General features: G+C 34.6%; 2 protein-coding genes across 2 annotated transcripts; both read right to left on the bottom strand.

The window, feature by feature from the left end:
* Positions 1-911: 911 nt before the first annotated feature.
* Positions 912-3,909, bottom strand: LOC144433891 (enkurin-like). The gene is made up of 3 exons (XM_078122285.1): positions 3,687-3,909; positions 2,731-3,106; positions 912-1,902 (listed from the first exon to the last, which is right to left on the bottom strand). The coding sequence occupies exons 1-3, from the start codon at positions 3,746-3,748 to the stop codon at positions 1,588-1,590; spliced, it is 753 nt and encodes a 250-aa protein (XP_077978411.1). The 5' UTR covers positions 3,749-3,909; the 3' UTR covers positions 912-1,587.
* A 2,081-nt stretch (positions 3,910-5,990) lies between these two features.
* Positions 5,991-14,233, bottom strand: LOC144433519 (26S proteasome regulatory subunit 8). Its single transcript, XM_078121826.1, has 11 exons — positions 14,204-14,233; positions 13,226-13,300; positions 12,417-12,486; positions 11,997-12,094; positions 11,155-11,280; positions 10,076-10,237; positions 8,823-8,986; positions 8,233-8,386; positions 7,400-7,609; positions 6,843-6,929; positions 5,991-6,523 (listed from the first exon to the last, which is right to left on the bottom strand). Exons 1-11 carry the CDS (start codon positions 14,228-14,230, stop codon positions 6,470-6,472), a joined length of 1,227 nt encoding a protein of 408 aa, XP_077977952.1. The 5' UTR covers positions 14,231-14,233; the 3' UTR covers positions 5,991-6,469.
* Between the last annotated feature and the right edge of the window lie 29 nt (positions 14,234-14,262).

Below are 14,262 nucleotides of genomic sequence, written 5' to 3'. Positions count from 1 at the left end.
GCATAAACAATATGCTTGAATAAGCCACTAGATTTCATCCGACTTTATACAGGATATATTTATCTACATATTGTCGAGCGAGGGCGCTGTTACACCAACCCTCGTTTCCACATTCATGGTATTGGTGTTTAATTTAGGATTTTGACATTTTGTTCGATGGATAAAAAACCTGAGGTATTCAAAGATAAACTTGTAAGAATGAAGTAGATTTTTGTTACGATACTCATATAATTATAACTTCTTACTGATATTCTGTTTATATTTTGATTAGATTGAGCCCCTCTTCTCAGTGAGTCACCAGCACTTTCAAACTAAATTCTATAACTTTTCTGAATTTACTTTGACTGTACCAGTGACCAACAGAAGAAGAGGGCCATCAAAAATATTTTGGCTAGAATTATAATGGGTTTCTGACAATACTCATAATAGAAAGGTGAAATACTTGATCACTCACACTCGCATGCACACACACACACACACACACACAGACATACACACATCTGATCATGTACAGGATCTCTGTTCTACAACTTGGTTTGAACATATACATGTAATGTACTGTACTACCTTGAAATGTGTAGTCATATGACAATTTGTATGTTAATGTATTTTGGCAATTGCAGTGTTTTACAGTTAATTTGATATTGCAGTCTGACATGGCCAAGACAGTGTCATCATATCATTGGACTCAAAGATGGACGTAAAAAAAAGACAAGCACTTTCAAATTCAAAATAACTCTTTATTACTGGAAATATGTACAAACAAACTTCATCTGAACAAACCAGCTTGTGGATATTGTAAACCAGCTGAGATGTTGTTTCACAGACTGTCAGAATATTTGGGGAAATGTCGCTGGAGCTACTCCTACCCCCACCCACCCCTCATACACTACCCCCACCCACCCCACCCCTCATACAGATAAATAAAGACCCAGGTTTTGAAAGAGATGTTTTTTCCGTAATTCTTGCCTATACTTCTATCATGGAATTGAAAATATCAAAGTCAAATAGAAAACAAAACAGGTAGAATTAGAAACTGAGATAAAACAACATCTATACAGTAAAGCACAGATAACAATATAGTGAATCTCAGACTACATCATGCCTGACAATCATCTTAAGGGGCAGTCTTGGGTCATAGAATGCTATAATGTCAAAGTTCAAAGGCCAAACACCCTGACTACTCTTGTTCTGAAAACAATTATTCCCATTGCTTTTGTTATGTTTGGTGTATTGATATATTCTCACATTGATATGGTAATAAGCATGTCATGTTTCCATGGCAACACAAATAGATAAATTAATTGATACAGACAACTCTTTATAATTCATCCATGAAATGCTAGTATTCACTGAAAGCATATGCCAGACATAAATGTTATCACTAAACAAGTTATATTTTATTACCAACAAAAAAAAAAATGATAAAAAGAAATAACAACTAGGGGTATGTATTATTAGATTTGGTGAGGACTGTATGTCGTATAAAATAAGGCCAGATTATTGGTGTTTTTCATGCTGTCTTTAGGTTGAGTCAGAAACGTTAATAAGATGAAATGTAACTATCCAATGATGATTATATGGTTCCTAAGCAATGTATATCACTTTATGTTTTTCTAAGAGTTCAATATCTCTCTCCAGTTGTTTCATTTCTGCCTCCATTCGTTCTTTTCTGGCTTTCTTTGGTGCTGTGTCAGTGACAACAGAAAGTCCTTGGTATTGGTGATGAATTTCTTCCCAATTTTTCTTAAGTCCGTTAAGAATATCTTGTCTTTCTTCTTCACTAAGTTTCTTCATGGCGCCACGTTTGTAATGCTCGCGAACATACGCATCGTATTCCTCCTGGGCACGTGCAACTTCTTCCTTACGACGTGTCAAGTAATCAGGTACTTCACCAAAGTCCTAAAAATGAAAGAATTCACATTATTATTAGGTTAAATTTGACAAATGTTTCAGGTTGTCTAATCTAAAGACAAGCCTGGCTTGTTTATATAAAGGTCGGTTCATTGCAGATCAAAGATATTTGACTGTGTAGAAGTCATGTGGACCAGATCATTTTATATAATTTTAACAATAATGCATCATACAATGGCAAAGTAAGAGTGGTGCAATCATGGATTGGTTGGTGATCAAACTGACTTATTGGCAAACTACATTTAGGGAATGAGTGAAACAGTCCTGATCCAAAATGCAATCTGACGTTTCAAATTAATACCCTTTAAGTTTAACAAAGATTAAAGGCAAGATATAGGTAGGACACAGCCTGACTTACATCTGTGTATCTGAAAAGGAATGATACACTGCAAGTTCTAATAAACAGTAAAGTATGCATAGAAAGATCCTACAATCATGCAACCTTGATTGGCAAACTTGGTATGTCACTGCACTATTACATAAAATCATAACACTACAACTCCTCTTAACAGTTTTTTTAATCTAGTAGCCAGTCAGTTATGCCCCCTTTATAAGATGTAGAATAATGCATTGTTTCTATGACTACCATTATAAACACTATTAGGAAATCAGTAAGATAAAAATCAGGTATGTGTGGCACTTTAAAATGATTTCAGAGATTTAAGATAATAAAACAAAAATAGTAAACTTCAATCTATCCTCTCAATAATTTTGATGTGATTATGTCTAGGTATACTTTTGTATGCAAAATACATTTACTAAAACTGAGAGATTGAAATCCTTAACAACAAAAGGAAAACATGTACATGTATTTACCTTCCTCTTGAGATACTTGGGTACCAAACCAGATGGCCCCAGTGGATGTGTGTCACCTTTCTTGGTGTCTGCAAAGTTAGCTGCTGGCTTCTTTGGCACTGACATGATGTTTTCCACTGCATTTGTTGTGATGAAATTTTTGGTTGATTTGATGCCCATAAGTGGTTTATCACTCTTGTCTGGTACTGGGGGTCTCTTTGCATCATCATCTGGGTACTTGAATTGCGTTTTATCGGGTAACTGGGGTTCCTTGGAGCGTTTTTTCAAGAACCCCTTAGGATCGTCGACCTGTACCTTGGCTGGACCCATGGTTTTGTGAGATGATTTGTTTGTGTTTGTCTCCACCTTGACAGTGGATCTGAACTGACTTTGATGTCTGAAATAGAGCAGAGAGTATGAGGGTAAAACTTTTTGTTTTATAGTTTTTATTATGAAAATATACCATTCAATGTTATCCTATACACGCATGGTGACTGAATGTATTTATACCAACATGGTTAATCATCAGAAAAGTTCTACCCAGTGTTATATTTACTAAATAAGGTGTCATATTTCAGTATAGATAATCCGACCTGTTGTCAACAAATCATTCATTACCCCCACCCCAACTCACCCCCCTAATTATCCATGACAAAGTATAGTTACTATGTACAACATAACACTGATTGAATGGTTTAAGATATAGCACAGGCACAAGGACGTACAAATACAGTGTTACTGTTAGAGTTAGACAAAATTTGATGAACGGTTTGGTTTATTCATGTTCAGAAATCATTGGCAAGTATTACTGAAGATAATATTTCAGAAATCCCCTTACAGTACAAGCATTACTTGCATTTTTAGCAGTCCCTGTCACATATTATTCGATACACAAACATTGATGGTGTTCGGGAAACCCACGTCATGAAATCTGACGACCTCATGAGAAAAACGATTTTGATTTTTTTAAAACTCACCTTCGTCCTTTGGGTGGCCTTATTTCCTCCTGAGGAATAAGATTATAAATACTTTCTTCCATGGTTACTATTTCTAGTACTAACTTCTAGCTTGTTAACTGTTGTAGCTCCCGAACGTGGAAGGTGTGCGGTGATGGTAACCTATGCTGGTTCCAGACACAAATGCTGGACTACAAACAATCGACCTGTAAATATGGGAACCAAGCAAGATGGCGAAACAAAAAATATCGTCGGTTACTAAGGAAAACGGACATGCGCAACATTATGCTAATATATGCAAATAACCCATCGCGATCCTTCGTGTTGTGCGCCCTCTGTCGTTTGGATACAATGTTATTTTGTTTTCTATATTCTATTGTTTTAATTCGCTGACTCCGTAAGCCTATGCTGTACATAATGAGGGATGGATCAAACCCACTGAGAAAGGAAATCAATGTCAGGAGAATTTATAGGAGTGGTAGATTTAGACAGTTATCTTCTCGTACTACCCGTTATCATAATTCATTTATACCTCAAGCCATTGCACTCCTTCACAAAACTTTTAATAAAAACTAACAAATCTATTTTAATGTGTTTTGGTCTGTATTGTTAATGTACTTATATTTCTTTTAATTGCTACACATATTGTTTTAGATTATGTTATTCATAACAACACTGTATGTACATTTTACCGTTTTTTAATAATCTTTTGTAGCAGATAACTCAATTACCCTAAAAGGGATGCAATAAAGTTTTATCTTATCTTATTGAAGAGTGGAAAACGAGCTTAGCTATTGATTATATGATATGAAGGCATTTGCATGCATGAATAATGTGAAAAATAATACATTTTTGTAATTGAAAATGCTAGTTTTTTATTACCTTAACACAAACCAAGAACAGCAAAGCAGCCTTCACACTTCAACTCCCTAGGGAGCATACAATCCTTTGTAATTAATATTGAATTTAACTTTTGTTCCAAACACAACTTGAAATTTGACTGCACACTTCAGTCTTTGTCAACAGATTGAGCCATTATTCAGTACATGTGACCTTATGGACATGTGAGTCTAATAAGGGGTCATAGTTTCATAGTTTTATTTGGAACAAAAGTTCAATTCAAAACTATGGTTTACCAACACAGATGAATTTCCATTTGTTATGTTGAATACATAACACATTGACATCTGGATAACTAATTGTCACTGCTTCCTTGGGAGTATAATGGCACATTGCAACCTCTATCCCAACTGGTCCTTAAGTATACATTTAGGTAGATGGAAGTTCAAATACAGTTTAAAACTTGACCAAGGACTTAATAGTCATTCAGAAACAAACAGTAGAGGCCTAGCTCAGACCTGCATTGTGCAGATTCAAAACGATTCTACCATCATTCATGATAGGACTACACGTCGTTAAAGTTCACACACCAAACGACTCACATCAGGTACCTCTTTGCATACAAAAACTGTTACAATAACTGTATATTCCATTGACTCAAGGAATATTCTTATTGTTTCTTATAAAAAAACGCTGCACATGTATCTACAGTGCAATGTACAAACGTTACGATTACAAAAGTAGACAAAATGTTGTGTGCGTGTTTCAATTGTATGTTTCAATGCCAGTTAAGTTTTATACAATAGTTTATGTGTGTATTCAAAAGTCAAAATTAGTTTATGTGTGTATTCAAAAGTCAAAATGTGAAAACACTGCTTGGCCAGGAATTGGAGTGGAATCATAGTAAAGAATGAATTGATGTTCTAATTATTAAAATCTATGGTTGGACTGTTATGGGAAAACCCAATCGATACAGTATGGCACAAGCTGAGTTTATAAGCTTTTACTGAAATGAATATGATTGAGATGTCATACACCATGTACTATGTACTGTAAAACCATGGATTTGACTGGTATAATTGAGATTTCATTCAATCACAAACGAACCTTAAATATGAAAATTCAAGGGGATCATTAATGTACCCATGCAACCTACATGAAGCTAACTTAGTATTGATACTAATGACAAAGACTTTTCACTTTCCTAGGAAGGCACTTTTTCACACCATTTAATGTTATTCCGAGTAAATATTAGACATCTCAGTATTTGGTCTCAGTCTTGAGATGATGTAGCATCTTTGTCAGTTGTATATAGTGAATATTGGATGTTTGTCGTCCTTTGTGAAACTAAATAAATAAATAATACAGAGTCAACTTCCTGCAATAGTACTGCTACAGCACTGAAATTGAGGACTTCTGAAATTTTTCCCTGTATGCCATTCATAACAGACATTCACACTTGAATAACAATTGTGACATGAAAACTTGTATAACTTCAGAGATTTATTCTGAAAAACACTACATATATTTGAAGATTACATAACAAATGATATCTCTATCTAGCAAATGTAAAACGTATAGGCCTGGGGAAGTATTTTTTCCCCCCTAACACCTTGCAAATCCTTAGTAGTCCATAACATGTAAGGATAGAGTTTGACTAATGGTACTGTATTTTACCAAATCTGGTACTATATACTGAGTTACAGACTGAAATGGGTGATTGCTGGTAAACCTGATCTGCCAGATTTGCCTTTCTGATTTATGTCCATCAGAACAAAGGCATTGATAAAGAAACATGTGAAAACCAGACTTGTTTAGTGTGTGAAAATCACTTGACTGTGTTGGCTTTCACATGTTTGACATTACAATGTTTCATGCCTTCTGCATGAGAGTGGGGTATCTTGTCAGTTTGACAACACACATCATAACCGTTCAATCTTTTTGGATTTTTTATATAATGAATTTTATTTCCAGAATTTCTTGATGGACATGTTCTTTTCGGAATCCTTCTGCATAACCTGCAAAACAATATAGAGAAATGTAAGTTATTGTATAAATCTGTCCACAAGAAGCTTTTACAGAATATCTAACTATGTGTACATTGCATCCAAACACACCAAGCACCCCACTATTCACACATTCTCAGAATAACAGAGTTAGCTTTCAGGTGGAAAAATATCGACTATATGATATGAGAGGGTGTCACAAGAACTAATAATTTCTACAACTGTAAGTATCAGACGTACTACAAAACAAATACTTGAACTACAATGTACCTCTATCAATATATATCAAAACTAGACAAAGAAGAAAAGAAATATGTAATGTTTCAAATACCTTAGCAACAGCCATTTCAAAATCTTCTTGTGTTACATGGACTCTTCTCTCTCTCAAAGCATACATACCAGCCTCTGTGCACACACCCTGAACAAAATAAACATTCAACATTTAAAATGAAGAATCTTTCTTTGTTTCTAAATGAATATACTTCATTGTTTCTTTCATGAATGACCAAAATCAAAAGTTTATGACTTACAAAAATAGTTACATATGGAGGCGGAAAAAACACCAATATGTGTTGTGAACAATGTTTTTTAATACTTAAAACATCTTCTGAAGAGAACCTAAATATAACAACATAGTTGAGCAACTGAGTTTATATTTTACTTTTTCATTTATTTTAGATATCACCATGAAGAAAAGACACAGTAAAGATGTTTTCATAGAGATTCACTATGACATTAATGAAATTAGCGAAGTCCAATAGAAATTACATTGTGAAGTATTCTTTATGAATGTTCTACCATCACCAAGGAATTTCTCCTACAACAGGAGGCCATGTAAAACGAGAGGAGCAATCCATTAGGCTACACACACACACACTGATGTCCTACCTTGACTTCAGCACCTGATGCCCCTGGCATTAACTCTGCTATCTTTCTTAGGTTGATTCCTCTTGTTAGGTTCATTTTTCGGGAATGAATTTTCAAAATATCTAATCTAGCCTCTTCATTGGGTGGTGGAAATTCAATTTTTCTGTCAATTCTACCAGGCCTGAGTAGTGCAGAGTCTAAAATATCTATACGGTTTGTTGCCATGATCACCTGTAATCATCAAATCAAAGGCATGTCAAACCATATTTGATATAAACATCGTTATGTTATGGTAATTTTTATTCTCAAATTTACGGCTTAGATTTGAGTGTGATGCACTTTTTGCTTACTAAAATACTTGGTATGGTTGTACTGTACTAAGACTAATATAGTGAAAATGACATAGTTACTCATGTTGTGACATTATTGTATTGGTGCAATGTATGAAAGATACATATTTATACAGCATTCTGATGAGGATTGTCGACCGAGACAGATTGAAAGCTCACTGCTAAAAACTGTTGAACTGCTTGGGTGTTATAACATTCATCTGTAAATCAATTGATCTACCAAGCTGATGAACATTTTTTGGTTACATATTTATATGTTAGAAATGTGCAGGCTGTCTATTACTAAACTTGATCATAGTTGACGTAGGTCTGATTTTTGTACATCAATATACATCCAGTGTATTTAAGTTTAAGTTTGTACATGCATGTCTCCACTGCTAGCATAACAACAGCTGATTTGCCAGACATTACTGTTCTTATTGAGCTATCAAATATTGCATATCCATACACTTCTTTTTAGTCACCATTCACTTCCCATTCACTGTCATTGTCTCTACTTCTTACCTTAATATTCTTATGTGCTTCAAAACCATCTAACTGATTGAGTAATTCTAACATAGTTCTTTGTACTTCACTGTCACCACCGGATCCACCTTCGAGACGTGATGATCCAATGGAATCAATTTCATCCATAAAGATGATAGAGGGTGCATGCTCTCTGTTGTACAAGAAACATACAATGTGAGATCAACACCACATGATATTGGTAATACTAACAGTCGTTTGCAAATTTGCATTCTACATTTTCATATAATATATATCATGGAACTGACCTGAAAGAGTTGTTTATTTAAACCTGAACTGAAACAAGAATGGTCTGCACAATACAATACAATACAATATACAATACAATACAATACAATACATTTATTGATCCTTATCAGACATCAAACATCAGTTCTTGCACCTCACCACATCAGTTTACCTTTTCGATTTTTGAATCTGACCAAAAGCAATGACTGATCTACATTGGTGAAAGGACCACGGCACACCTGTTTTCATTACCACATACATTTTATTTTTCTAACTTTTTTATTTTAACACCCTATACATAGTTTCCCTGTAGTCCAATTTCAAGTTGACTATGTACTTACCTGGCCATTACGAAGAGTTCCCTGACCATACGTGATCCTTCACCGATAAATTTCTGTACTAATTCTGACCCTGATACTCTAATAAACGTACAGTCTGTGTGATGGGCAACAGCTCTGGCCAGTAGAGTCTTTCCAGTACCTGGTGGTCCATATAACAATACACCCTGAAATAATGAAAATACAAAATAATAGTCAAAAAACCTATAAAATTAATTTTATACTTTGACGTACAAAGGAAACGTTACTTTCCAGTTGGATAAAAATTAAGAAACGACATACTTTTTTTTGTTAGTTTTTTAGATGACCACTACTTTACTAAAATTACCTGTACGAATCATGAATCGTGTTTGAAAAATAATAACAAAACAGAGAATCTATACAAAATACAAAATTGACATATGGTTTCACAACATAGCTTTGTAATTTATACTATATACATATGGCAACTACAAAACTATTGACCACCAAAATTGCTGGCACATACAGCTTTTTGTTTAAAATAATGACATTTTCTTGTGGTTTATGCATACAGTAACATTTGTGACAAAACACAGACCCTAAATGAATGGACAAATAATTAGGAACCACGTAGACACCAAATGGTAAATATGGGATTCAGCTCTAGTCAACAGAAAATACCACTACGTCAACAAATAAGTGTACTGTACAATACTTTGAATTTAAATAAAAATAAATACCAGCTTTAAAGTTGATGAATGAAACTCATTCAAAAATTAATCTTTCATGCTATCATGCGAGGGGGGTAACTAATTTGAAAAATATTATCATTTGACTTAAAGGCCAGGGATTCAATGCCAGGTTCTTGCATTAGTGATATCTTTATCAGTGTAATATAAGGATTACACTCAACCTTTGTTCAGGACCAAATTTCCTAAAGCTCTGGCAGGCAACTGTTATTTACACTCATACATTTTAATCCTAATCCGAATTGGTGGCCTTTAAGCCCAAATTTTGTCACCCTACTCTGTGTCAGACAACTGGGTTTCACACCTAAATTTTAACCCTAATCCAAACTGGGTTTTGAAATGTGTGTGTGAAAAACAGTTGTCTGAATTATCAAAACAGTTTGTCCTGAATAAAAGTAATCCTATGGTCCCTATGACTCTACTAATACAGTTTAATTTTCACACTCTACTAATAAGATATTAGTAATCCAAGACCATGGGATTCAAACATAGGGGTTTAATATATCAGAGCATGAATCTATCAATAACTTTGTGTGAGGACGATACCTTTGGTTGTGCAATTCCTAGTGCTTCAAATAACTCTGGATGTTTGACTGGCAGTTCTATAACTTCTTTAATTTCTTTGATCTGTTTGTCTAAACCTCCAACCATTTCATACGTCGAGTCTGGTACCTTTTCTACCATCATTAAACTAACCAGTGGATCAACCTGCAATCAAGATACAACATTTGATGTGTGATTTGGTGTAAGGTGGCAGTGTTATTATCAGCACTGTGTTTGTCAATAGGCCGTTTCAGACTGCAAACAGGAAATTGAGAATACAGCGCCCTCACTCAAATTGGGGGTATCATCACCTAGTAGTACCGTTCCTTAAGAGCTTTGTCCCTTGGTATTCTGTACATCAGGGATGTTTTTCACATTGTTCAGACATCGTGGAAAGCAGCAGTGCTCTATGGTTAACCAAGTAACCTATACCTTGTATACCCCCAAGGTACACACAGACAGGAAGTAGAGTGGCAGCATGGTATATTTTGCAAAGGCCTATTTTAATCTTCATATTACTATGATACATCTCTAATATAAATTTTCACAAAATAAAATATGAAATGAATTTCATTGCTGTCTACTTGCACAGTATGAGGACAGAAAGTGATGCAAAGTTATAGTTAATGACAGTAAATGCCATCCTTCTAAGTTTTGATGTTTTGAAATCACTTTTATGCAGTTTTAGAGATGAGAATTTTAGGATTGTGTAAGGTGTTTTCATCTTGATGGCAGAAATAGACTTTCATTCAAAACTACGGTCATAAATTCTGATTTGATTCTACGCTCTCAATCTACATTTGTACATAGCAATCACATCTCTGTATGAGCAACAACATTTTACCTCATGCTAGAGGGTCAAAATAGAACAAGAAGGTTGACTTATTCTCTGTATCTGTGATAGTACTTTACTACACGCTAGAGGGTCAAAATTGAAGAAGGTTGACTTACTCTCATGTACACCTGTAGTAATGCATGTGTAGTACATGCAGTAGACATCGTGGTGTCAACCAAGAATCTAATGATCAGTATTTTTATGATGCACCTTGGTGGTAAAATTCTACTTTAGACAATTGACTCACCTTATTGGGTAATATTTTATGAAGTGTATAACTATCATTTCTGAGAGCTACACGACAATTAGGAGTGACATCACCGATATCAATATTTTTGTCTAGATCAACTACAAACTTGCCTTCTGGGTGAACCTGGAGGGAAGTAAACAAAGACAATGAGAATTACCAAAAAACGAAGGATTCAGGGTTCAAGCCAGGCATCAGTTCCATCTTTTCTTGAACAGATCATACTAATTTTTCACAACGTTTCTATCAGGGCAAACACTATGCTATGTGACTAAGTTATATGGAAATAGTCATGTTTTGTTACTAAAACACTGCTATCCAAAACAGTATTCTTTTTCTCAATTCTACACATACACGATCTGATTAAAATCTAATATACTGAACTCGGTGCGATTCCTTCATTGGTGCTTATGTTTATTGTCATTTTTCGAAAGTTCTGTGAATGCCTGCAACCTACACCATAGATGTTCTCGGACCACATCTCGTACTTACGTGTAGCCAACCAGAACCTGTCTTACAATACAACAGTGAATCAATAATCAAAATTGAAAGAAAGAGAACCACCAAACAATAATGATAACATCGTTGTCTGCATTCTATGTTCGAGCTCTTTTCGAACAGAGCACTCTGAAGTAATGTACCCTTATGTTTCGGCATATTGTGTGTTTTCATTCATTGAGTAAATTCACTCAGCTCTCTCATTTGGCTTGAGAACACCTATGGTATTGTGTCAGATGTAGGTATCGGGGCACTCACAGAACAAAAGACAATAAATGTAAGAGTTAAACAAAGCAATTGTGCCGAGTTCACTACACTGGATTTTAATCAGATTGTACACATACCTTAACTAAAATCTTTTTCTTATCCATGGGTTTCACTACTTCACCAACATAGGAACCTTGTTCCTGAAGAAGTTGCAACTCTTCCCTCAACATTCGTACTAGATAAATAAAATCAAGAGAACGTTAAAACCTCAATCAATGAATACAAATGATAGCATGACCTATAACAAAAGTGATAAAGTGTATGCCATTTATTGTAGAGTTTTAAAACATTACCAAAATACTGAATGTAGGAAAATCTGTAAATTTTAGACAAGATTTTCCTCATTTGACATTGTGAGAGTTGAAAAAATTACTGGTAAGTGATATTTCGAAGTAACTTTATGTGAGATGGTTATTACATTGGATGAAAGCAGATAACTATGAACTGTTGCAAAGGTGACAGAGATCTATCAGATGTCAGCATATTTGGCACCCTACCTTTTGCATTCAATTCGTTTCTTTGTGCTTGAAGTCTTCTCAAATTCTGTGTCTTGTCTGTTACAACTAGCTGCAAGAGTAAAGTATTAACAAACATGAATATACTACATCTTGGCAATCTTGTGTAGTTTTTGAGCATGCTTCCTTGGCAGCTAAGTTACATAGAAAAAAGAACTAATTCCTTAGATTTGTCAATATGTCTTTTCCCAGCTAGTTTGAAAATATATTAGAGTAAAAGTGACAACTGATTTTTGCACATTCCTCAAAATCAACAAAGATGTCAAATATAAGTTAGTGTCTACTGCAGGAGTACACTCTGTAGAAGATCACAGGACCTAGTGACAATAAACTTTCAAAAAAAGAAAGAAAGGAAAGAAAAACAAGGAATGGGTGGATGTTCCATAAAAAAGCACATACATAATTATTTCAAGAAGTAGAACATCTTTTGAATATACAACTGTGGCACCCTTAGTTTTGACAAGTGTAAAGACAGATGCAAACTAAAACTATTATTGAGGCATATAGCAGGTTACATAAATGGGTGATGGCAGAGTTTTTTGGTGATGTTGGCCACACTATAAATTAAGATGGTGTAACCACCAGGAATTCCCAAAAATGTAAACTGGAAATCTACACACAAAAAAACACTGCAGTCATCGGTTTTCCCACAGACTGAACTATTCTCCTGTGTGTGTAATCATTATCAATGTCCATTTATAGATTAATGTCAACAAGTCACAATAATAGTTTTAGTTTGTTTCCATACAAGGCGGCAACTCTTTTAAGTTTTATGTTTCCCCCCTTTTTACCTGTAGTTCTTCTATCTTTGCAATGTAATATTGCTTGATTCCTTCATGGTGATTTGTGGTTTCATCAACCTCCATCTACAACGAGGTAAAAAAAACAAACTTAAAACACAGTGACACATTCATAGGTGTCTTAGTCTGGATGACCAGCCTGTGGTTCTAACCACAGTGAAGTGAAGCGAAGGTATAAATCACAACGATAATGTATAGGAACTAGACTACTCCTTGCTTGTTGTAATTGACAATAATAATTGTCATAAAAAAATGAAATATACTATAATTTGTTTATAATTTGGAAAAGTAACATGTGCACAGAAAGTCATAGCTGCAATGGTTGTTGTGTTAGTTTTAATTTTGTGTTCCCTTGACTTACAGGGCAATAATTATGGCATTTGATTGGTGTGTGGGGTACTTTTTAGGTCATGGCAAAAAGTGGTTATATTGTGCCACTAAATAGTTCAATACAATAGAATGACTTGAACAATTTCAAAAATTCACATAGGATAGGAGCACACTTGATAATGTTCGGGTACAGGATACTATTAAATGAAGAATCAATCATGCATATTCTTCAAACAAACATTCGACAAACCATTCACTTCCTACTTATATATTTTTTGGATTATTTTAGCCCCTGGCAACCAACAAAACGCCATTTTTTATACCAATCACCTGCTATTATACACTTTGTTACTGTACTGTTGATGAAAGTCCATTTGTTGTCTGACCCACTTTAAATGAGTGTATGAAACTTGTGTTGATGAAACAGACGACAAAATCAGATGACTTGCAACTTGCATGTGCTGTTTTGTAAAAACACATGTGCCTTGTCACAGTGTTGGAATACTGTTTCGATTTGCCGACCTTTTACAATTTTCATGTCACGAAGTTATAAAATGTACACTGTTCAAACACAGTAGATGTATGGTAAGTGTCAACTAGGAAAGATATAAATAAGATTATTATATTTTGATACGATACCTTGTCCTTTTCTTTTTCGTTCGCCATTTTGATTTTTGGTTTTCTGGGTAATCTCATAC

Source organism: Glandiceps talaboti, chromosome 4, assembly GCF_964340395.1.
Source record: "Glandiceps talaboti chromosome 4, keGlaTala1.1, whole genome shotgun sequence".
Classification (NCBI taxonomy): domain Eukaryota; kingdom Metazoa; phylum Hemichordata; class Enteropneusta; family Spengelidae; genus Glandiceps; species Glandiceps talaboti.
This window is presented reverse-complemented; position numbering and strand designations above follow the sequence as displayed.

Coding starts and splice junctions, on each gene's coding strand:
- LOC144433519 (XM_078121826.1), bottom strand. CDS start 14,230: ATGGCGAACGAAAAAGAAAAGGACAAG. Junction 12,487..13,225: donor CAAAGATAGAAGAACTACAG/GTAAAAAGGGGG, acceptor TTACTCTTGCAG/CTAGTTGTAACAGACAAGAC. Junction 6,930..7,399: donor CATCAGGTGCTGAAGTCAAG/GTAGGACATCAG, acceptor TATTTTGTTCAG/GGTGTGTGCACAGAGGCTGG.
- LOC144433891 (XM_078122285.1), bottom strand. CDS start 3,748: ATGGAAGAAAGTATTTATAATCTTATTCCTCAGGAGGAAATAAGGCCA. Junction 3,107..3,686: donor AGGCCACCCAAAGGACGAAG/GTGAGTTTTAAA, acceptor GCTCTATTTCAG/ACATCAAAGTCAGTTCAGAT. Junction 1,903..2,730: donor CCAAGTATCTCAAGAGGAAG/GTAAATACATGT, acceptor TTTCATTTTTAG/GACTTTGGTGAAGTACCTGA.